This window comes from Eptatretus burgeri, chromosome 5 (genome assembly GCF_056783735.1).
Source record: "Eptatretus burgeri isolate ZD-2024b chromosome 5, Ebu_testis_v1, whole genome shotgun sequence".
Taxonomy (NCBI): domain Eukaryota; kingdom Metazoa; phylum Chordata; class Myxini; order Myxiniformes; family Myxinidae; genus Eptatretus; species Eptatretus burgeri.
This window is the reverse complement of record NC_140965.1, coordinates 108,257,444-108,279,772: the sequence shown is the minus strand read 5'-3', so window position 1 is coordinate 108,279,772 and position 22,329 is coordinate 108,257,444. Positions and strand designations below refer to the sequence as shown.

At 43.9% G+C, this 22,329-nt stretch overlaps 1 protein-coding gene across 8 annotated transcripts in view; it reads left to right on the top strand.

The window, feature by feature from the left end:
- LOC147027127 (uncharacterized) overlaps window positions 1-22,329 on the top strand; it is a 389,612-nt gene that overhangs the window by 124,264 nt on the left and 243,019 nt on the right. For 6 of the 8 annotated variants that reach the window (XR_015058689.1, XM_085883308.1, XM_085883302.1 and 3 more), the window contains 2 exons: window positions 4,725-4,778; window positions 15,104-15,157. Coding sequence is in view for 7 of the 8 variants with exons in the window: in XM_085883308.1 (XP_085739434.1) it covers window positions 4,725-4,778; window positions 15,104-15,157 (108 nt within the window). In the remaining variant the exon portion in view is untranslated. The remainder of the gene's footprint in view (window positions 1-4,724; window positions 4,779-15,103; window positions 15,158-22,329) is intronic. The other 2 variants (XM_085883307.1, XM_085883303.1) reach the window with 1 other exon arrangement.

Sequence of the window (22,329 nt, the reverse complement as noted above, 5' to 3'; positions counted from 1 at the left end):
GATGGTTTTTACGGAGTGGAGGGAAGAACATGACTTAAGAGACCCATTGATGTGATTCCACAGTCAAGAGAAGAGGGAACAAAAGAGTATAGGTCAGCAGTTAGCTTTGATTAGGGGAGGATGTATTGGATGTATTTGATAACAATGTATTGGATGTGAGCTGGGTGTGATATGATTGAACTTGCTTAAGGGACAAATGACTGAGAGGGCATGTGGGGCAAGATTATAAATAAGTTGATCATAAATCACAAGGCCACAACCTTTTTTGTATGCCAATTCAAAAGCTTCTGGAAGAGCTAGTACACTGATGTATGAGGGTGCAGCAGAACAAAACGAACAGTAGAAAGAAGAAGGGGATACCAACAGCAAGGATGAAGGACAAAATTGAGGGAGACTTGGACAAATAATGGGTGTGGCGAGGTATGAGAGTATGGGCGTGCATGGTGTGGACAGGATGGAGAGAGAAGCAAACTCTCAGGTTTCTCAGCAGAAGCCAAAAAATTAAAATTTGGAAGGCGGTGGGTTTTTGGGGCTTGGGAGGGGGATGGGGTGTGCTAACAGGGGTAGAAAAGATCATGGGTTTGGATGAGGGATGATCTGATATGGTGGTGGTTGAAAATATGGAGGGAATAATGAGATTGAAAAGAATGTTTAAGTTGATTCCATTGATGGGTAAAAAGAGGAATGAATGAGTTGAGGTAAGCATTGATTCTGGATTCCGGGAGTTTCACGAGAAGAGGTTTGATGGTGGACCTTGTGTGCCCTGTAGAAACCTGGGGGGAGGTGGGGGCAAAGCATGGAAAGAGCAGAGGGTGAAAGACCAGAAAATTGGCAGTAGAAGACAGAGAAACCACCAAAACTGTCTGTGATGGGAAAGAGATAGGCCCATGGACTCTGCTTCATCGCAGAAGATTCCAATGATCTTGAAGGCATTGAGCTGAGTATGGTGAGAGCTGAGCAAGGCACCAGCCAAGAGAGGGAAGAAGAACTCCATCAAGCTACGGTTGAAGGCCTTGTAGGTGAATAGGAGTTCAGGTGTGCCAAGAAAGGACTTTATACAAAGGAAGATACCCAGTCGGCGACTGGCTTGGAGGCCAACTTTGAGGTGTGGTTTGGCCAAGAAAGATCATGGCTTAAAGTGAGACTCATGAGTTTGTGTGACTGAACTTCATCAAAGGATTGTTAAGAAAGTATATGGGAGGCTTGCCAGATGATCCTTTCGGAGAGAGATGGTCAGAGTGTGAGATTTGTCAGCATTGAAAGACATATTCCAAGAGTCTGACCAGCTTGTCATTTTGTCAAGGTCTGAAGAGATGGAAGAGCCTGCTACCTGCCTATCTGAAGGATGAGGAATGTCACAGCAGAGGATGGCGTTGTCAGCAAATCGATAAAGGGGATTTTCCAGACAGTTAGAGAGATCATTGATGAAGATGAGGAATTGGACTGGGCCCAGAACACAACCTTGGGACACTCAAGCCTTGACAAGAAGAGGAGATGAAAGGATTCTGTTGAGCACCACACATTACCTACAAGAGTATAAGAAGTTGGTAGGCCGAGTTTGGAATTGGCCTGAGATTCCATCGGCAGACAGTTTGGTGAGCGTGGCAGGATTCCAGTCTGTATGAAAAGCACGAGATGTGTCCCGAGAGACGGCCCTGATTTCATGTCTGATATTGAGGGACTCCATCCATTGTTGGGTGAGTGGAAGCAGCACATCCAAGGTGGAGTGACCTGGTCTGAAACCAAACTGGTGATCTGAGATGAGGTTGTTGGAGAAAAGGAAGGATTTCATATCAACTGCGATGATCAATTCCATGACCTTGTTGATGACCTGTCTGTAGTTCAAAAGGTCTTTCTTATCCTCATTCATTTGATCAATGAGATGAGCCACCATTCATAGGGAGGTTAGGTGACCCTCAAAGAAGGATCTGCAGGGGAGCAGTGAAATACATCTTTCCTGAGGCTGGAGCAAATTTCCCATATTTTATTGCACTTTTCTTTTGAAAGCTTCTTCTTTCCTAACAAGCTGATCAATTTTCTGGTTCAAAACCTTTATGTTTATCTTCCTCGACATGATTTTTTTTCCTCCAAGAAAAGCATGTCCTTTTGCCAGGATATTTTTCAGCCTGACAACTGAAAACAAGCATTAACCCTGACAAGGAAAATGAACAGGAAGTTTTAGCAATGCCACTGACAGACGAACTTTGAAATCTGTTATTTACACAGCAGAAGCCTGCTTGGGCTTTCACGATGTGGGCACTCTGCCCCCCACACTTGAGTGCAGTATTATTTGGCTGATTGGAATGTCCGCGGGGACTATTTTTCATCTCAGATACTGCGGTGCCTTTTTGTGTTTAATCCTCGTATCACTAAAGAGCTGTCGACAATTAAGAGTACGTGAACAAGCAATCCCAAAAAAATTACTAGAATATAGGTTTTTGTTGTTGTTGGTAGTGCAACCAAACACTTATCAGCCTGTCCCCCATCCAGGAGGAGACAGGGTTTTACAAGTGTGTGTGTGTGTGTGTGTGTGTGTGTGTGTGTGTGTGTGTGTGTGTGTGTGTGTGTGTGTGTGTGTGTGTGTGTGTGTGTGTCTATGTCTGTGTCCACTGTCCATCTGTCCAGGCTATAAGTTTAATTTTATCATTTGAGCTTTGGTCATCAAATTTTCAACAAACCTTTATTATGAGAATGTGTAGAAAATAATTAAAAATTGGGTCAAAATGTGAAAGGACAAATTCATAGGAACAAAATTCATAGCCCTTATTGGCCCCACTGCAGCATGTCCAGTGCAAGAGGTCCCTTTTTTATTTAAGTGCTTCCTTGTTTCTTTACTTATTTACCAAAAATAAATACCACCTGTCGCTTTACTGATAAGAATACTAAGGTGGGGCGAGAGAAAGGGAGAAGATGGAGGGAGAGGGGGGAGTGAGAGAGAAAAAGAAGGGGGGATGGCGAAAGAGAGAGAGAGAGAGAGAGAGAGAGAGAGAGAGAGAGAGAGAGAGAGAGAGAGAGAGAGAGAGAGAGAGAGAGAGAGAGAGAGAGGAGGGAAGAGAGGATGGTGATGAGAGAAGGGGGAGAGAGAGGAGGGAGGGGAGAGAGTGTGGAGTGAGAAGAGGAAGGAGGAGAGAGGGGTAGGGGGCACGGGGGTAAAGGGGGAAGAGAGATTAGGGAGGTGGGGAGAGAGAGGAGAGAGGGGGAGCAAGGATGATGGGCAAGCAAGGTGGGAGCTGGGAAGGGGAAGAGCAATGCCTCACCACATGTCGCTATTCTCTCTGGGAGTGAGGAGGTGGGGGAGGGGTGAGAGTGAGAGAAGAAGAGAGAGAGGGAGGGGGAAAGAGAGCAAGGAAGGGGAGAGGGAGGAGAGAAAGACACAGAGAGAGGGTGGGAGGAGAGTCCTGCACTTTTTTAGGAGGGGGGGTGCTAGGAGGGGACAGACAGATAGAGGGAGAAAGATAATGGGGTGGGGGAGAAAAAAAAGAGAGAAAGGTGAGTGGAGAATGTGGGGGTGAGCAAATATATTGACATGTTATGCTTCATGATTACACACACACACACACACACACACACACACACACACACACACACACACACACACACACACACACACACACACACACACACACACACACACACACACACTTTTTATTATTATTATAGATTGCGCTTCAGTTGTCCATCCAGGCCATAACATTTTTACCATCTGAGCTTTTGTCATCAAATCTTAAACAAGTTTCCTTTCTTTTGAGAATATTAACACAAATTAATAAAATGTACAATTTTTTTTAACTTCCGTTTTCGTCAAGTTCAGTTTGAGTACAAAGTGGACGTAGACGGGCTTTGCATATTGAGATGCTCTCCAGTTAACATAGTCATCAATGCTCATGCATTTAACCTTTGTTGTGTGTTTGTAATTCTACTAACTTTGGTACAACTCGATGCAAAGAAGTTTATTTTGCATTTTATAACTTGAGTTCTGTTCTAAAACCATTTTCACAGACATTGAAGTTATAAAGGGGTCGCAATTGATGTCTGTTGAACCAAGCACTTTCAGGATTTATGAAGTGCACAGCATAGACGGTTCCTGAGATGGCACGTCCTTTACTAAGAACTTCTGTTCTCTATTTGTGGTGTGGATTATGAATAAAACGCTGAGCAACAACTCCAACTGATAACAAAACATCATTGTGGAAGTGAATACAAAGAACAAGCACTTGACCGCCCGAGATCAATGATCTTCATTCACCAGTAGATGGTCGCTTGATTTGACATACTATAACAGGACGTATTGAGCTATAAAAGTATAAAATCTTACGTCTTCTCTCAAGGGGGGAAAAGTGCTCTCACACATTTACGTCCACTGTACAATTACAAACGAATTCCATATTTCGGTCATTTTTTTCAGTATATACCCCTGTATTTGCTTAGATCCTGTCACACACATTAATCAATAACATAGTCTGTCTTAACCATGGGTAAAGTTACTATTGCATTCATCTTTGAAGAATGAAGAGTATTTTGAGAGTCTAAGCTTTTTTCAGTCCTTCGTCTTTGATCCACACGTGGAACTCACCATGCTTCTTTATAACTCCATCCCACATCTAGCTTCTTCAACTTGACGCAATTTTTAATTATTATTCTGAAATATTGTAAACGATATTGTTGAAGCATTTCATGACATGGACAAATAAATATGTATTTAATGTTTCTGTTGTACTTTACAGGGACTTTTAGGATCTTATGGGATTCCAGGATTTCCAGGATTTCCAGGTCCAAGGGTAAGTGCAAAATTGCATTATCCTGGTTGCAGAGACCAGTGAAATGGCAATGCTTAGAAACAGTAATGAACCTCTCAAATGAACTGCACGTTGCTCATAATTATTCAAGGTGAAATGCAATTTATCACACATTTCATTTGAATGTTCTCCCTGCTGAAGCGAACACAAAGTTTGGCTGTGAAATCTGCTAAAAAATGTCCGATTCATCATCAACACCTTTATCTCAATGTTGATTGAGAGTTAAGTTATTGAGAAGAGACCACAGAGTTAAGTTCGATCATATTCTGCATTGTGAATCAAGTTTGTACCATAATCACCTAAAGTGATGAAACAGTGATATTCTCTCTCTCTCTCTCTCTCTCTCTCTCTCTCTCTCTCTCTCTCTCTCTCTCTCTCTCTCTCTCTCTCTCTCTCTCTCTCTCTCTCTCTCTCTCTCTCTCTCTCTCTCTCTCTCTCTCTCTCTCTCTCTCGCTCTCGCTCTCGCTCTCGCTCTCGCTCTCGCTCTCGCTCTCGCTCTCGCTCTCGCTGTCTCTCTGTCTCTCTGTCTCTCTGTCTCTCTGTCTCTCTGTCTCTCTGTCTCTCTGTCTCTCTGTCTCTCTGTCTCTCTGTCTCTCTGTCTCTCTGTCTCTCTGTCTCTCTGTCTCTCTGTCTCGCTCTCTCTCTCGCTCTCTGTCTCTCTCTAGTATTTATTGCTGGTAGATGTTAAAGATCCCTTGTGGTAGACGTTAATGATCCCTCAAATAGGAGGCATGTTATTGCTGACACACTGGTCAAAATCCGAATTTCTGCCCGGACATGGGCCGGATCGGAGATGGGCAGCGGTGCGTGTCTTCGCCCATGGAAATGCCAACATGGTCCACCCACCGATCTTTTTGGTCATGAGAAACACAATGATGAATTGTGTTACATTTGTACCAAATATTGCTCAATGATCCACTGTGGTACTGCAGCATTACTCCTTCATACTTAGTGTAATTTGAGTGGTGGGTTGCGGTCTCTCAAATGTAACCATCACACGACATTACAAGACGTCCCAGAGCAATTCGATTTGGCTGAACTTGGAGTTCTGCAATGATAATTGCAAATTCTTAATATTCTTGTTAAATTAAGTATAAGCTCTCCTGCCAAAGGGAACATAGCAAATACAGAATGGTCAAAGAGTTTTTATTTCCACATCGTTGTCCCTGAACCAATTCCTGACAGACACAGCACTATGGCAAGATGTGTTTCAATGGTTGTAAATACAAGGGCCCTCACTGTAGAATTGCATCAAAACACATAAGTGTATTGTTTTCCAAACTATCACAATAAGACACCTTTTACAGAGCACATGCTGCTTTGCATTGTGCAGAAAAATAATATGCACATGCAGGTTAGGAAGATTGATTTGAAGTTTTCTGCTGGGAGCTATCACCGGCTTCTTGAACAAATTACAAATTCCTGCTCTGACTGACTGCTGGCTCGACAATGGCACACCACTCACGATAACCTGTGCCAAGAAACTTCTCCGGCAGCACCGAGGCTCTGCAACGAGTACGGTGCATATCATCATCAATGTTGGGGATGATGAGAGGCAACTATATATGTATATATATATATATATATATATATATATATATATATATATATATATATATATATATATATATATATATATATATATATATATATATGAAGGAATTTGTGGGATTAAAAGGGGAAAAGGGAGCATGGTCATTCCGAACACCTTACATAAGGTGTTTCATTCATAATCCACACGTCAACCAGCACTCTTCAGTCAGTAGACATGCACACCGACCAACATGCACGCGGGCCAACGAGCACGTACAGTACATGCACGGACCCTCATATGGACACCAGCACATGCAAGAAAACAGACTCAGACCAAATGAAACAATAACAAAATCAATTGCTCTTTCATTAGCCTTGGTCTGTGCAAACAACTCATGACTATCAAAATCAGCCTTTTGAGCTTCAACCTTGACAATTCATCTCTTGCCTAAAATATATTAATAACAATAGCCTGTTGGACATCTTGTCTCACACCCTGATTCATGCTCCCACATTATCCATTATGCTCCTGCTTGCTGTCTGCTTTTGTCTCACCACCTTCTCCGATCACATGGCACATCAGCTGCGGTACATTATCACATTCACGGTGAACGAACGTCATTCAGAGTGGTGACTCACAATGATTTTGACTACGTATAAAAAAATTTTTGCAAAATTAATAATGCTATGTCCTTGCTGCTCAAAGCTGCATTTGTTACAAAAAAAAATTAAACTTTTTCCTGTGTACATAGTCGAGGCTCGTGGAAGAGCTAGTACACTGAACGGGTCAGGACTTAACAGACAAAACAGGACGCAAACAAGGATGAAAAACACACAAACAGGACGCAAAAGGAACATTAGGGATGCATGGAAAATGGAGCAGTGCAGAGAGTGTGGAAACGCCGACAGCAAAGTTGAAGGAAAAACTAGAGGGAGACTTGGACAAACCAAAGGTGTGGAGAGGAATGGGGGGGGGGCAGGAGAGGATGCATGAGGTGGACAAGATGATGCATGGGGTGAACATGGTGGATACAGAAGGAAACTCAGAGAGAAAAGGAAAACTGTAGATTTAGATGGAGGAGGGATTGGGGTGGGGGGGGATATTAAATCTGTACGACAATGGAGCTGAGTGTTTGTTACCTCCTTCGAGACGAAGTGTCAACGGTCCACGAAACTCAGCTATATTGTACTTAGTATACATGACTCTTGATCGCAATACGTTTTAGCTCGCTATCATGAGCGAATGAGCAAAAATTATGGGGGTTAAAAAGTGAATCCAAGGCCGCCGAGCATTAGCTATGCAGCCGGAGGTACATCGCCGAACATGATTTATCCAGTGCTATCACGTGCCTACCAGAGAACAGACCACTAACAGCAGGTATACTGTACCTATCTATCTATATACAATATCATAGAGCAAGTGTATATATGTATGTATGTATGTATATCCGCTCTTCACCCATTGGTTGGACAGCTGACCTTACGTCACCCACAATTGCAACCTGAAATACTTCACCTGAAGTACCCAGAGGACCCAAAAGACACAAAACAAACCCGAGAACCCAAAGGACCCTGAGTACCTAAATGATCCCGAGGACACACACATAATCCCAACTCCTCAACGCCCCTCCCAACTCTGTCCTCTCTCTGCCCTCCCCCCCTCCCCCACTACCACCACACCCAAACTCTGTGCTCCCCTCCCCGTTTCTTCATGTCCTCAAACCCCTCCCAACTCAAAGTCCTCAACTCCACACCCCCCCAATCCCTCAAAATCAACAAACTCCTCGATCCCAACTCTGTCCCCTCTCTGCCTCTGCTCCACCAACCCAACTCTGTCATCCTCTCTCCTTTTCTTCTTCAAGTCCTCAAATGCCCCAAACTCAAGTACTCAACCCCCATTCAACATCCCAAGTCCTCAACCCCCCCCCCTCACTCCCAACATCTCAATCTCCCTCTTCCAATTGCATGCACTCTCATCCTCAACTCTGTTCTGTCCTCCTCATTTCTTCCTGTTCTTAACAACGTTACACAGGGAACTTTGGTGCATGAGAAGGCCATTCGGCCTATCATGCCTGCGTTGTTCCTGTCCCCCGTTTGTTAAGAACAATGTTAAAACTAAATAAATGTTAAATTCACAACCACTTCCGACTTTTTCATGTATCCTCACTATCATTCACGGATCAGTGTTTGTGTGTTTGTTTGTAGGCACAATAACTCAAGAACGGAAGAAGCTACCAATGTCAATTTACATGACGTGATTCAGGAGGGTGATGGCTAGCGCTAATTCCATTTTGGTCAAAATCTGTCAAAGGTCAAGGTCACAGTGTGGTCAAACATTCGATTTTTGATGGTTTGGTACAGAATCATCGTAGAAACTTCTGGTTTGCGTCGCTACCTTCTCCAGAGACAGCTTTTATTAGACAAGGTCAGAGGTCAAGTTGACGATTTCGTAAATACCAGTCTTTGACTGCTTGTTTATTTGTTTGTCATGCAAATCCTTCTACAGTTGTGGGCCAATTACATCCAGACTTGCTAGATCGGATCAGCATGACAATAATTGGTGTATAGGGGTGTTTTTATATGTGCTGGTGGTCTTGGCGCAGAGGGAGAGGGGAGGGACGCAAATTCTCTATGTAAGTGTGTTTCATGTAGCACCACCTCGAGGTGGGAGAGGGTATTACAAGTCTTCACCATTTACAGTTCAGTATCCTGTGCCCACGTTTTCCAGTGCAGTGAGGTGTTTTGAATTATCAGCAGTTGGTATGTTTTTACTTCATGCACATAACTTCCTGGATTTTTGGGAGTTTTTTTTTGCGTATACAGAGCTGTCAGTTGCCTATACACCGCCTAAATATAGGTATGCATCAGACTAACGTGTTACATGCTTGGAACAAGATCGCCCGCAGGGTGGGTGCTCCACTCGTAAATTACAATACATTGTCTAACTTTGACATCATTCCGTTCAATAAATAATGGCTAAACAGAGATATGTTTTAGTTAAATAAGATAATTTTGGCGAACCATGCTGAAGGTCATGTGTGTCAGGTCAGGTTCGATCTGTGACCTGCTACAGGTACCATGTAAACCTGTACTAACCTGTTCCATGGTCGGGTTGTCGGCGACTAAACCGTCTCCCCCACCAGGTTTTCTGGTGAGGAGGGTGTTTGGATATGGACACCCAGCAGGATTAAAAACAAAACCTGTCAAAGGGCGGAGGAGCTCCTTGTGAGCCAACGGCCATCCATATCTAGTGCCCAACTGTGTCTGCGGACGTTCTCCTGCAGTTGGGTCAATTCTTATTAGGAGGTTGGTGGCAGGATTTGCACTCCGGCCACCGTAAAACCCTTCATTCTGCAAAACGCAAAAACGCAAAAAAATCTGAAAACCCACTCCATGGGAGTACCTCCTGTGCAGCTTCCCTTCGCAGGGCAGCTCACCGGATGACGGGATTGGGGCAAAGCCTTCGGGACCCCCAATCTTTGATAGGAGGGAAACCACGGGGTAACATCCCTGGGTCAGATTGCGGGAGAATGTGTCGGAGTGGTGCTGAGGTGTCGTCCACCAGACGGCGGTCTCCTTGGGTTAACCTGAGGCGGTCCCTTCGGGTGGGTGCCTGGAATGTCCTATCCCTAAGAGAGGATGATCACCTGTCTCTGTTATCATCTGAGCTCAAGCGTTTGGACATCGGGATTGCAGCTCTCTCTGAGGTTCAGAGACCGGATTGCGGCGAGATAATGGTGGGTGGTTACACCTACTATTGGTCTGGTCACTCTGATGGTTACCATACCCAAGGAGTTGCTGTAGCTGTGTCCAATAAGCTGACCCCAATGATAATTGAGGTAACACCGGTCAACGAGCGTATTATGAGATTAAGGATTCGTCACTCCTTAGGTGTCATTTCCCTGGTCTCTGTTTATGCTCCGACTGAGGTGAGTGATGTTACCGTGAAGGATGCATTCTACGCCACACTCGAGTCTGTGGTTGATCAGTGCCCCAGACGAGATACACTTCTAGTCTTGGGGGATTTCAATGCATCGACTGGAACTGATAGGGACGGTTATGAGGTGTGTGTTGGTCCCCATGGGTCAGGAACTATGAACCAGAATGGCACTAAGTTCCTTGACTTTGCAAGAAATCATGGACTTAGGGTGGCTGGTTCATGGTTTCAGCGCCCACAAGCTCATCGCTGGACTTGGTATTCCAACGCTGGCGGTGTGGCAAAGGAGATTGACCATGTCCTCATTGACGGTCGTTGGAGGATGATCCAGAACTGCAGGGTCTACCGGAGTGCTCAATTCCTCAATACTGACCACAGGCTTGTTGTAGCAACTCTAAAGCTGCACCTTAAATCCTGGAGAATGGTACCATCCCAGCCGAGGCTGGATGTTGCCAAGCTCAGGGATGAGAGAGTAGCTGAGGAGTTTGCGAACAGGCTGAGTGGACACTTGGGGGGTCTGGGTGCTTTGGGGGGTCCTGAAGAGTTGTGGAGCGCCTTCAAGACCACCGTCCTTGATGTTGCCGGTGGATGCCTTGGAGCTCACCGCAGGGCAAAGAAGAATTTTATCTCTCAAGGGACACTGGATACCATTGACCAGAGTCGCAGGGCCAGGCTGAATGGCAGAGCTGAGCTGTTCAGGGAGCTGAGGCGTAAAACTGTATGTGCACTGAGGGTGGACAAGGAGGCCTATGTGCGAGGAATCTGTGAGGGGGTAGAGCATCACCTGTGGACAGGTGATTCTCGTCCCGCTTACAGGGGAATTCGCGCATTACGTTCATCCAAGCCCATCCCTCGGAGCACTACAGTTCGAGCAGAGAGTGGTAGGCTCCTGACAGAGGAGTCTGAAGTGAAGGCCCGCTGGGCCGGTTACTTTGAGCGGTTGTACCAGGCAGATCCCCCAACTGTCGAGTTGGACGTCAAGGGTGTTACAATCCCTGTTGCTGACCCTCGAATCAACTGTGGTCCACCTACGCTTGTGGAAACACGGGCTGCGGTGAACCAGTTGAAACGGGGCAAAGCTCCAGGGATCTGTGGCATCCATGCCGAACTTCTCAACGCTGGTGGAAATGCTGCACTCGTGTCGTTGCATGCAGTTTTGTGCTCTGCCTGGAACACAGGCATCATCCCAACTGACTGGAAGAGGGGCCTTGTTGTCCCTCTCTGGAAAGGGAAGGGTGATCGCCAAGACTGCAACAACTACCGAGGGGTGACGCTGCTCTCAGTGCCAGGCAAGGTCTTTGCTCGGATAATTCTCGATAGGGTTCGCCACCATCTGCTTGAGCACCAGCGTCCAGAGCAGTCAGGCTTTACACCAAAGAGGTCAACGATTGACCGTATCCTTGCACTTCGTGTCCTCACCGAACGCAGACGAGAGTTTCGGCAGGGGCTGCTTGCAGCCTATGTTGATCTCTGTAAAGCGTTCGATTCAGTGAATCGGGATGTCCTCTGGAGGATTCTTGGTCTTCGTGGGGTGCCACCAAAACTGATCGATCTGATGTCTGAACTCTACTCTGGTACTGAGAGTGCTGTGAAGTGTGGTGGTACCATCTCTGACTTATTTCCAGTTGTTACTGGAGTTCGTCAGGGATGTGTACTTGCCCCCACACTTTTCAGCACTTGTATGGACTGGATTCTAGGGAGGATGTCGGAGAGATCAAGTTGCGGTGCGTCATTTGGGAATGTCAAGATCTCGGACCTTGACTTTGCAGATGATGCAGTCATCTTTGCGGAGACTTTAGAGATCCTCTTGGGGGCCCTCGACGTGCTGAATGAGGAGTCGGAGCCGTTGGGATTACGGGTTTCTTGGGTCAAAACTAAGATCCAGGCTTTCGGTGACATCTTGGATGCTGCTGTCCTGTCTGTGTCTGTTTGTGGTGAGGATGTTGAGGTCGTGGAGAGATTCACTTACCTTGGCAGTGATATTCATGTCTCTGCTGGCTGCGAGTCAGAGGTCAATAGACGTCTGGGTCGGGCCTGGGGAGTCATGGATTCACTGGATCATGGGGTGTGGCGCTGCCGGTACCTGTGCGGGAGGACGAAAGTCCGAGTCTTCAGGTCCTTGGTACTTCCAGTCTTGCTCTATGGGTGCGAGACTTGGACTCTGACCAAGGATCTGAGACGGAGACTTAATTCCTTTGGTACCAGGTCTCTTCGGAGAATCCTTGGCTATCGCTGATCGGATTTTGTGTCCAACGAGCGGTTGCTGAGAGAGACTCGGATGAGATTTGTTACCTGCATAGTCCGTGAGCGTCAGTTGCGGCTGTATGGACATGTGGCTCGTTTTCCTGACTCTGATCCTGCTCACCAGATTCTCTCAGCGAGGGAGTCTCATGAGTGGAGGAGGCCAGTGGGTCGACCACGTGCCTCATGGTTGCAACAGGTTGACCATCATCTCAAGGAGATGGGGATGGGCCTGGCATCTGCCTGGGGGATGGCCAGACGGAGGCCCCTGGAGTACCGGCGGAAAGTGGACGCAGCGACGCGCTGTTCTGGCACATGCTCCCATACCTGACCTGACATGCTGAAGGCTGCTTGGGCACACCGTAAGTCCATCGGCCTTGCATCTTGCCAAAACCATGGCGAGTATGGCAAAACATTCAGGAACAGGTGGGAATAAATTTGATATCATTCCACATCAGGTAAAAAAAATCAATTCCTGGTTAAATTGGACTTAAATCTGAAGTCAGAGTCAATTGATAATCTCCAGTCTGTAATCTCATAACTTCCTCCAAGTATTTTCCATTGCTGTGCCTCTTTATCGTGCTCAATAGGTGAAATAAACAAATGTAAAAACCACTATTATATGGAAGGGAAATTACTTAAAAGGAAAAATAAATTTGGTCCTTGAAGTGCCCGTTGCATCGCAATGGCAGCCTTCCAACCAATATTCGACAGAACAAAAGTGTCACCGACATATTATACACACAAGAGGGATCAGGGGACGAAAGAAAACATTAAAATTGCGAAAAATGGAGGAAGGGGAAGGATTGGAAGAAGGAGCAATGACTGAAGACTTGAGTATGGCTTTGGAGATGAGGGAAATACAGTTGAGATGAAATAGGATGAAAGGGCAGAGGCATGTGGTGTTGGAGAATAATGTGTGAGGTGTACAGGGAGCAGTGGAGGAGAAGCAAAATTCTGCTCTTTTGCTGATTTAAAAATTGATTGACACAAGTAGAGCTAGAACGGCACTCAGTAGAGCACATACCTCCACCAGTTGGAACAGTTTACGTTTTGCATCCCAATGTTAGGCCGGATCTGCATCCGGAATCTAAATGTCTTGCTTTTGTCACCCACCCAACTCATGCACCAAGTTTTGTCCAAATTCATCAATAACTTTATGAGACATCGTTTTTTGCCGTATCTGTCGATGGTGAAGAGTTATTTAAATTCTCGAACCGGATCCAAATCTAATTCATTTTCACGAGAAATCTAATTAATCCATACCTGTGACACACGCACAACCAACCTGTCCACCAAGTTTCGTCCAAATCTGTCCATAACTTTTTTGTGAGATGCTGGTGGAGGTAAATATATATATATATATATATATATATATATATATATATATATATATATATATATATATATATATATATATTCGAGAAGATTAATCACCAAAAGAGTTATGTATGCATTCAGGGTCCAGCAGGATGGTGAAGAGTTAATGCACTTCTTACCTCCATCACTGAAGGGTAAAGGAGGTTATGCTTTTTTTCACCTGTTTCAGTCTGTTTGTTGGTGAGCAGGATATCTCAAAAAAGTTGTGGACACATCCGGATGAAATTCTGTGGACAGGTTGGATGTGTGACAAGGACGAACTGATTAGATTTTGCTGAAGATCCGGATACAACGACGAGAATTTTTTAAGTGATTCTTCACCATTGAGAGATCGGGCCAAAAATGATACCTTGCACGATATCTCAAAAAGTTTGCAGATGGATTCGGACGAAACTTGGTGGACATGTTGGGTGTGTGACAAGGAACAATTGATTCAATTTTGGTAAAGATCTGAATCCGGATCCGGATCTGATAATTTTTTAAGTGATTCTTCACCATTGAGAGATACGGCCAAAATGATATCATACTGTATAGCATGATATTTCAAAAATGTAATGGGTCTGATATGTTCATGTGGATCAGGCATTACGTGGCGGAGGTATGCGCTCCACCGAGTGCCCTTCTAGCTTTTGAGGTTCATTACCTTGGGTTCAATTATTGGCCCTATCAACTGCTAGATTAGTACTTCACAGGCAGAGCATATCAACACAAAGTCTGCTGTCCTTCAGAGGGACGTTAAACCAGGAAATTGTCTTCAATTATTAGTTTGTGGATATTCAACATCCCATTGTATCTTTAAAGAACAGTTGGTGAGTTATTGTCATCACCCTGAACAAATTCAACATTCTTGCCCTGACTACTGCTGTGAAGGCAAAAGCAAACCACCTCGTATAATCCTTTCCAACAGTCTGCTTTGGTAACACTGAACCTGCCAATGTGCAGAACACCAAAGACGGATGGCATTATTATTATTATTATTAGTATGTTGTTTTTTTTATGAAAAAAATTAAAAACATGCAAACAAACAGAATAAAAGTCACTTATTCTATTTTCTTCTGCACTTGCCACATGTCCATTGCCACCTGTCTAGTCTTCAACAAATTCCATGCTTTGCTGTGCCAACCGCTTTTTCATAATGGCTACACTGTGTGTCAGCTTTGGATTGCCACTGCTTTGCAGCAAAGTGCACATGCGCTAACCGCTTTCCATCTCATAGGGGCAGCAGGGTGAACTGGGTGTGTCCCCTTACAGAGGTCAACCTGGGGAAAAGGTGAGTGAGAACTTCCATTCTGGGGGTTCACAGATTCTATGCATTTGCCTTAAAATGCTGTGTACTGTGCATATGTGTGTCCTCCCTGTATTTACTCAACATTCTTACAATGTTGTAATTGTATGCATTTGAAACATACATTGACCTTTCTGCCTCAGGAACACATCCCCCATCCATACTCTTGATTTATTCTGAACCCAAATGACCCCATTCCCAAGCATTTCCTGTTTTTGAGGTTATAGTGATTTTCCCTCCCTCTCTCACCCCTTTTAATTTGTTAGTTGTCAGGTGGTTTTTGTTCCTTTTCTGTTTCATTCCAGCTTTCACCTTTATCTTCCTGCTGTGTTTAATTCAGTTTGTGTTCAGCTTGTTCACCCTATCTGCCCTCCTGCACCCCCCTCCCCCCACACTCCCTTGATCTCACTCTCACTTCTACTCTGTTGTTGGTGTTTCCCACTTTTCACCTTGTTCCATTCCCTTCTGCTCGAGCTCTTCCACGAGCCTCAACTTTGTGTATGAAAAGATGGATAATTTTCGATGATTGGTTGTGATCCAGTTATTGTTGTGGATTTTATATTAATTAAATTATTTCTTTATAACACTTCATTATTTTTTGGAACTTTTAAAATTAAAACTTGTGCAAGAGACTTAACTGTATCTGTTATTAATGTCGGGGCATTAAAAATAACTTTTGGACTGGCAGTATTGTTTAAAGATGTGCACACTCCCCTTTACCTTGCCGAGTCTGGCTTTCAATCTCGAAACAGCAATAAACCATCACCCTGGTATTTCACACGCATTAGTGTGTGCACTGTCTATTGGAAGAAGTTTAAACTGGAGGACCTATCTGCCAGCACTGGTTGTTGGTAAGGCGTAGGTCACATTTGCTCTACGGCGAGGATACAGCGGCCGTACGCCCTCTGAATTTACAGAAACGTGCGGCGGCCGCAGAGAAACTGAGGTGGCCTCGGGGTGGCCCTATGCCGTTTGGCTATATTTTACAGGCCGTAGGGGTACCGTGCAATTATAGTGCGGAGTTATAACTTTTTTTCATTTCTACGTTCGCTGTAGAAATTCGACAAGCCAAGCTATGATGTAAATGTGTTCCACGTCGACCGTACGTAGGGCGTACGGTGGGCTTGCGTTATTCGTGTGGCTGCCATAAGCTCTTCTCAATGAAAAATGAATTTTCCCAACCCCCAAAAAATTACGGCAGCCGCACTATTTCCACAGTCGCCGTACGGTGGCCTTGCGGTCTGTGTGACTACCTGCGGTCAACACAGGGTCGACGCACGGTTCCCCTACGCCCGCCGTGCACCTACGTAAGGCCTCCGTGGCAGTCTGCATCGACCGTGCGTCCACCGTGCGCTACCGCTAGGGATTGGAGTATAGGTGTTTGCCTATACAGTGGTGCCCCCAGAATCCTAATTTAATTCGTTCCAGGAGGCTGTTCGGATTGCAAAAAGTTCTGATTCAAAAAATATTTTCCCAATAAGAAATAATGGAGTGAATTAATCCTTTCGTGGACCCAAAGAAAACCCACTTTCAAGACAAGTTAAAGTGAAATTCCCCATGTTTAAGGTAAAATAGAATGAGTAAATGACCTTCGGTGGCGGTGTATTGTATGTAAACTGGTACAATCACCACATCCAAAGGTCCACACAGGCTCGAGCTCCGTCCTGGGTTCCGACCGCTCGCGCACTCTGTGAGAGCGCTGCCCGCGGGGCAGCTCATCAAACATGATGCCCGCAGAACCACAATCACTTTCATCAAACGCATCGGGCTGACGTAATCATGAATATTCCAAGTTACAACCGCTTTTGCTGTGAAATTCAATCCTTGCCCGACAGTCCGTCACACCACGTGATCGGATTGCTTTTTTGTTATTAATTAAAACACAAGATGATTAAACACAAGATTTGTTTAAGAAAACAAACATCACAAATGAAGGTGAAAACACGAGGTCACCAAGTCGCATTTGGCTCGGTGGCCGGAGGGTCTACAAAATGTACGGGCACTAGCAATTATAAAGTGGCCGCAGTATTTCCACGGTCACACAATGTAGCAGTCACATATGTTTTTATTTTCGTTTAGCCGCACGGCGTATTTATAAATTGTGGAGACCGAAAACGTGGGGTTGCCGTACGGTCTTTGATTTGATGTCGCACTGTGACTTTAGGGCATTCCTGTGGCGGCCATATAATTTTCAAGGCAGACGCAAGGCGACTGCAGGGGGACCGCAGGGGGACCCTCAGCCGAACGTGCGGCCAGACGGATGGTAACGAATGGGTTAATTTTTATTTTTATTTTTACCAGTTCTTTTGTTTCGGCTTGTCGAATTTCTACGGCGAACGTAGAAATGAATAAAGTTATAACTCCGCGTTATAATTCCACGGCGACCTTACGACCTGTAAAATATAGCCATACGGCATAGGGCCACCCTGAGGCCACCTCAGTTTCTCTGCGGCCGCCGCACATTCCTGTCAATTCAGAGGGCGTACGTACGGCCGCCATATCCTCGCCGTAGAGAAAATGTGACTGAGGCCTAAAGTATCGATCGACACACGAGAGATGCTTTCACGAGGACTTCCACCGATGAACTGAATGAACAAAGCGTGAAGATGCGGCTCGAACAGGTGGGGGAGACACGTGAACAAACATGAACGCTGCGTTGTGTTTGGTTTTTTAAAAATGTATTAGGTTTTTAGGGCAAAATTTTCTCGAAAAAATTGTTCGGATTCCAATTTGTTCAAACAATGGGGCGTTCGGATTCTAGGGGCACCACAGTATATTATAGTTATAGTATATTCATTTATATATACTGGTATATTTTTATTTCAGAAAAAAAAGAACTGGTATATATACCCACTCATTACCGTCCGTCTGGCCGCACGTTCGGGCTAGGGTCCCCCTGCGGTCGCCTTGCCGGCACCTTGCGTCTGCCTTGAAAATTCTATTGCCGCCACAGCGACGCCCTAAGGTCACCGTGCGACATCAAATCAAAGACCGTACGGCACCCCCCACGTTTTCGGTCTCCACGATTTCTAAATACGCTGTGCGGCTACCCGAAAAATAAAAACATATGTGACTTCTACATTGTGTGACCGTGGAAATACTGCGGCCGCCGTATAATTGCTAGTGGCCGCAGATTTTGGAGACCCCACGGCCGCCGTGGCAAATGTGACCGAGGCCTCAGCGATAAAGATCCCACACTGTCTTTGTATAGCGCAGGTGAGTCCCTGATGGCACCCTAAACAAATTGCAAATTCCTGCCCAAATCACATTTAATTGAATGCCAGGCCTGGCCAGTCAGTTAGTGAAAGCTGAAAACCTTTCTGGCTGACCTCACAGGAAGTTGACAATAATTGAGGCCATTAAAATGGTCGTATTAGTCGTTGTGGTCATTATAGTTTTTAATAAAGATTGCCCTGTTTTTTGTTTTACATCCTGTACATTGAATGGAGAGGAGGGAGGGGAAGGATAGTGAGGTGGGAGGGGAGGGATAGAGTATCTTGTTTGTAGAGCTTTTTGAACGCCACATTTATGTTGATGCTGCACCAGAGGCATTTGCAGCCTTTTTGCACGAATGGGGAACACAGATTTTCTTGCCAGAAATATATTTGTCAATGAATGGAATAACAAGAGGAATGGGATTGCATCTTTTTCCACTTTGGAAATAGGAACTCTGAATTTAGATCTCAGCCCACATTGAAGCTCAGTGTGGTCATTTTCCACATCAGGTTGAAAGTGAACACAGCTCTGGATTGGCATGGACCTATGCTGCTTTGGTGGTCCATATGGAGCCAGGATATCTTAAAAGGACACAGTGCGAGGGCAGAGAATCCAAAAATCCAAATCCATTGGTGCTTCAAAAGCAGTCTTCTGGGCTATTGGCCACAATCCTGGACAGGTCACCACTCTGACATCGGATACTCAAATGGCTCAATCATCCCAGCAAGCTGGTACTCATTTTGCTGACCTCGGAAGGATGACAGGCTGAATCATCCCCACCTGGCATTAATTCAACAGCCGAGTAGGATTTGAATTTGAACTCAGGACCCTAGCATCCAAAGCCTTCCACGCTAACCATTAAGCCAACACCAGGCAGGCAGAGAATGGTGTGTTTATTGTGCATCAATGTTAGTTTGTTGGATTACCAAGACAGGTGGTGGGTTTCCTTGCTGATGTGCATGATGCCGTGAACATATAACTGAACTGTTTGTTGTTGTACATTGAAAAATATATTTCTTTAACAGCTTGCTCAGTTGGTTGTGTGTTCATCATTGACCTCTCCAGTCTGGTATGTGTATGTTTATATATATATATATATATATATATATATATATATATATATATATATATATATATATATATATATATATATATATATATATATGCACACACACACACATATATATATATGTGTGTCCATCATCATTGTGCAGCTTTGAACTTTTATAGCTTTTGATGTACACATTATAGAAACAATCTATAAATGTCTTGTAAAAGCATGATTCATAAAGTTTTTACCTAATATAGTTCAAATTTTTAGGCTTCAACATAACCATCGTCTTTCATAAATCGCTAGATCCAATTTTCAAACTTGTTGAAAACATTCTCCAGTTGCTGCTAAGTAATTTCATGAATTACATTTGTGATCATCGCCCGAAGTTCATCCACATAATGTGGTTCTGATAAGTAAACAACAGTTTTACATCGCTCCATAAAAAGTAATCCAATGGGGACAAGTCAGGCAAAACGAGGTGATGAAGTAATTGATCTCCATCTGCCGATGCACTTGACTGGAACTTTCAAGAACCGTCACATATTTGAAGCATGGTAGCAAGGAGTTTAGTCTTGCTCGTTCAAGGGGATTTGTGAAAGATTTAATCGTCAAAGTTTGGGAACCAAATGTGGTAATTGTCGTGGTTGACTTTACTTCTGATGTAAAAGCTGCCTCGTTAGAAAATGTCAACTCGTCAAGAAACCCAGGGGAATTGTGGATTTACCAAGAGCAACAACATCAACATTAATTAGAGAGTTTATAGAACACCTTACTCCGCACTGTCTTGATAAACAAGGACGTCGACGAGAGGCAAATTTGATTGGTCGTGATGACGTAAAATGCTGTGTTATTTTGTCCAAGTACTGCTAAATGGAAGGGTTTTGAAAGTGCTAAAAGGCGATTTGTGTTCTGATTTGTATTTCAATTGAAATAAAATAAAGATTGTGGAAAAATATTAATTCCAGAAGTTTAACGCTGTTGTATGTCTTATACAGTATACCACACCACCTTATTTAACATGTTGCATTATTTTTTCGTTTCTGTTGTTTGTGTCCTTTATGATGTCCTTAAAAACAGTAAGTTTCCTGTTTGGAATGATTTTCAGTTTTGTTTGACTGTCAGACAGGCAGACAAAGTTTAAAAAAAATAATAATAATAAATCTCACTCCTCTCTGGCATGCTTGATCTGGATGAATTTAGAGCCAAAGTACTGCTAAACTACAGGTTTGTTTCCCGATTCCTGCTTAAAATATAATATTCATTTGAAATTAAGTTCTTCCTCGATCATAAACTAACGTTTATGGACAGGACAGACAGACAGATAGACAGACAGACAGAAGTGAACCAATTGCTTTATCCTGCTCTTTACGTCGCGTGCACGGGGTAAAAACAACATTAACATGAACAAAACTTGATTATTTATGATTCCATCCACTATTTAGAGTTTGTTTATATCATATGTACATGAACTGTTATAAAAGTTCAAAGTTTAACGATCATTTTACCCTTTTTATTTCAGTGGGTTAGTCGAAACAAACCACCTGTCTTGGCAATTTCACAAACCCATATGATCACGTGAATCTGAAAGGACTGACTTTGTGTTTATTTTTTGTTTACTTAATTATCCCCACGCTTTAAAAACAATGAATTGGGGATATTTTAATCGGCTCCTGTCATTTTGTCTGTCTGTCTGTCTGCCTGTCTGTCTGTCCAAAAAATGCAATTACAGGCACATTTTAAATATTTTTTAATGAAACTTTGTGTGCATAAAATATGTAACGATATTTATATGCCAGACTGGAGAGATTCATGCCCCAGGGGGTGAGGACTTGGGGTCACCGGGGTCAAAACAGAAGATTTTTGTTTTTAAACTCAAATTTGATACTGGGTCAATCTTGGTGGAATTTTTTTGCCATCTTTCAACTTTGCTTTAGGTGGGAAGCATGGGGATTTGCGATGGCATGTCATCGACTTCGCTCTAGTTTTTGCTGAGGTGTGGATGGGAGGAGTTTGTTTTGGTTGTTTACATAAATACATTTGGGTATATATCTACATGTTATTTTCATATATCTGCATTCAGGTTATCATACACGACTCCTTTCTGCATGAAATCATCTCCTACTTAACATTCAGACAGAATGAAAGAGTTCACTTGCGGTCTCAAGCATAACTTACTCCAAATGTATTTGCTTACCGAGCTGTTCAAAAATATATGCATCTGGAAACCTCCAAAACATAAGCATTTTAAATAAACCTCTTCACTTCCCACTTTTATGCATATGGTAAGGAACTTGATATGGGGTTACCCTCTAACCACAATGGACAAAAAATATCTGCGTGAACATTATTTAGACACGGGTTCGGATGGAGCTCGTTGTAATTTAAAACACGAGCATAGTGAGAATAGTTTGTCCCAATAGTATGGCAGTGCAAAGCCATCGATCGTTTCACTCTGGCAGTTCATGACCAAGCAGCACACAGCACCCTGCTGTGAGTATAAGCTGAGATGTTCAGTGATGCTTATTTGGGTAAACCCAGCACTGTTACAATGTCAGCAAGCAAGAACTGATGGATGCATGACATTCAACCTTCAGCTGGGCCACTGCAGTGGTCCCTGAACAAAGCAATGACGATTGACATCCATTTGTTACTAGACAAAACTGTAACACATGAAGGTTGCAATTTGTTTCACGTGATTAATAATGTGAGTCGAATATGATAAGACAGTAAGATGGGGAAAGATGACACTACACTATATACAGTGAATATATACTGAAACACAAAAGAAACTTACCACCTTTTAAACCTTCAAATATCAACAATAACACTGCGTGTAGTAAATGTGTGAACTTATTTGTGGACAATAGTGTCCTCACTGTCAGACAAA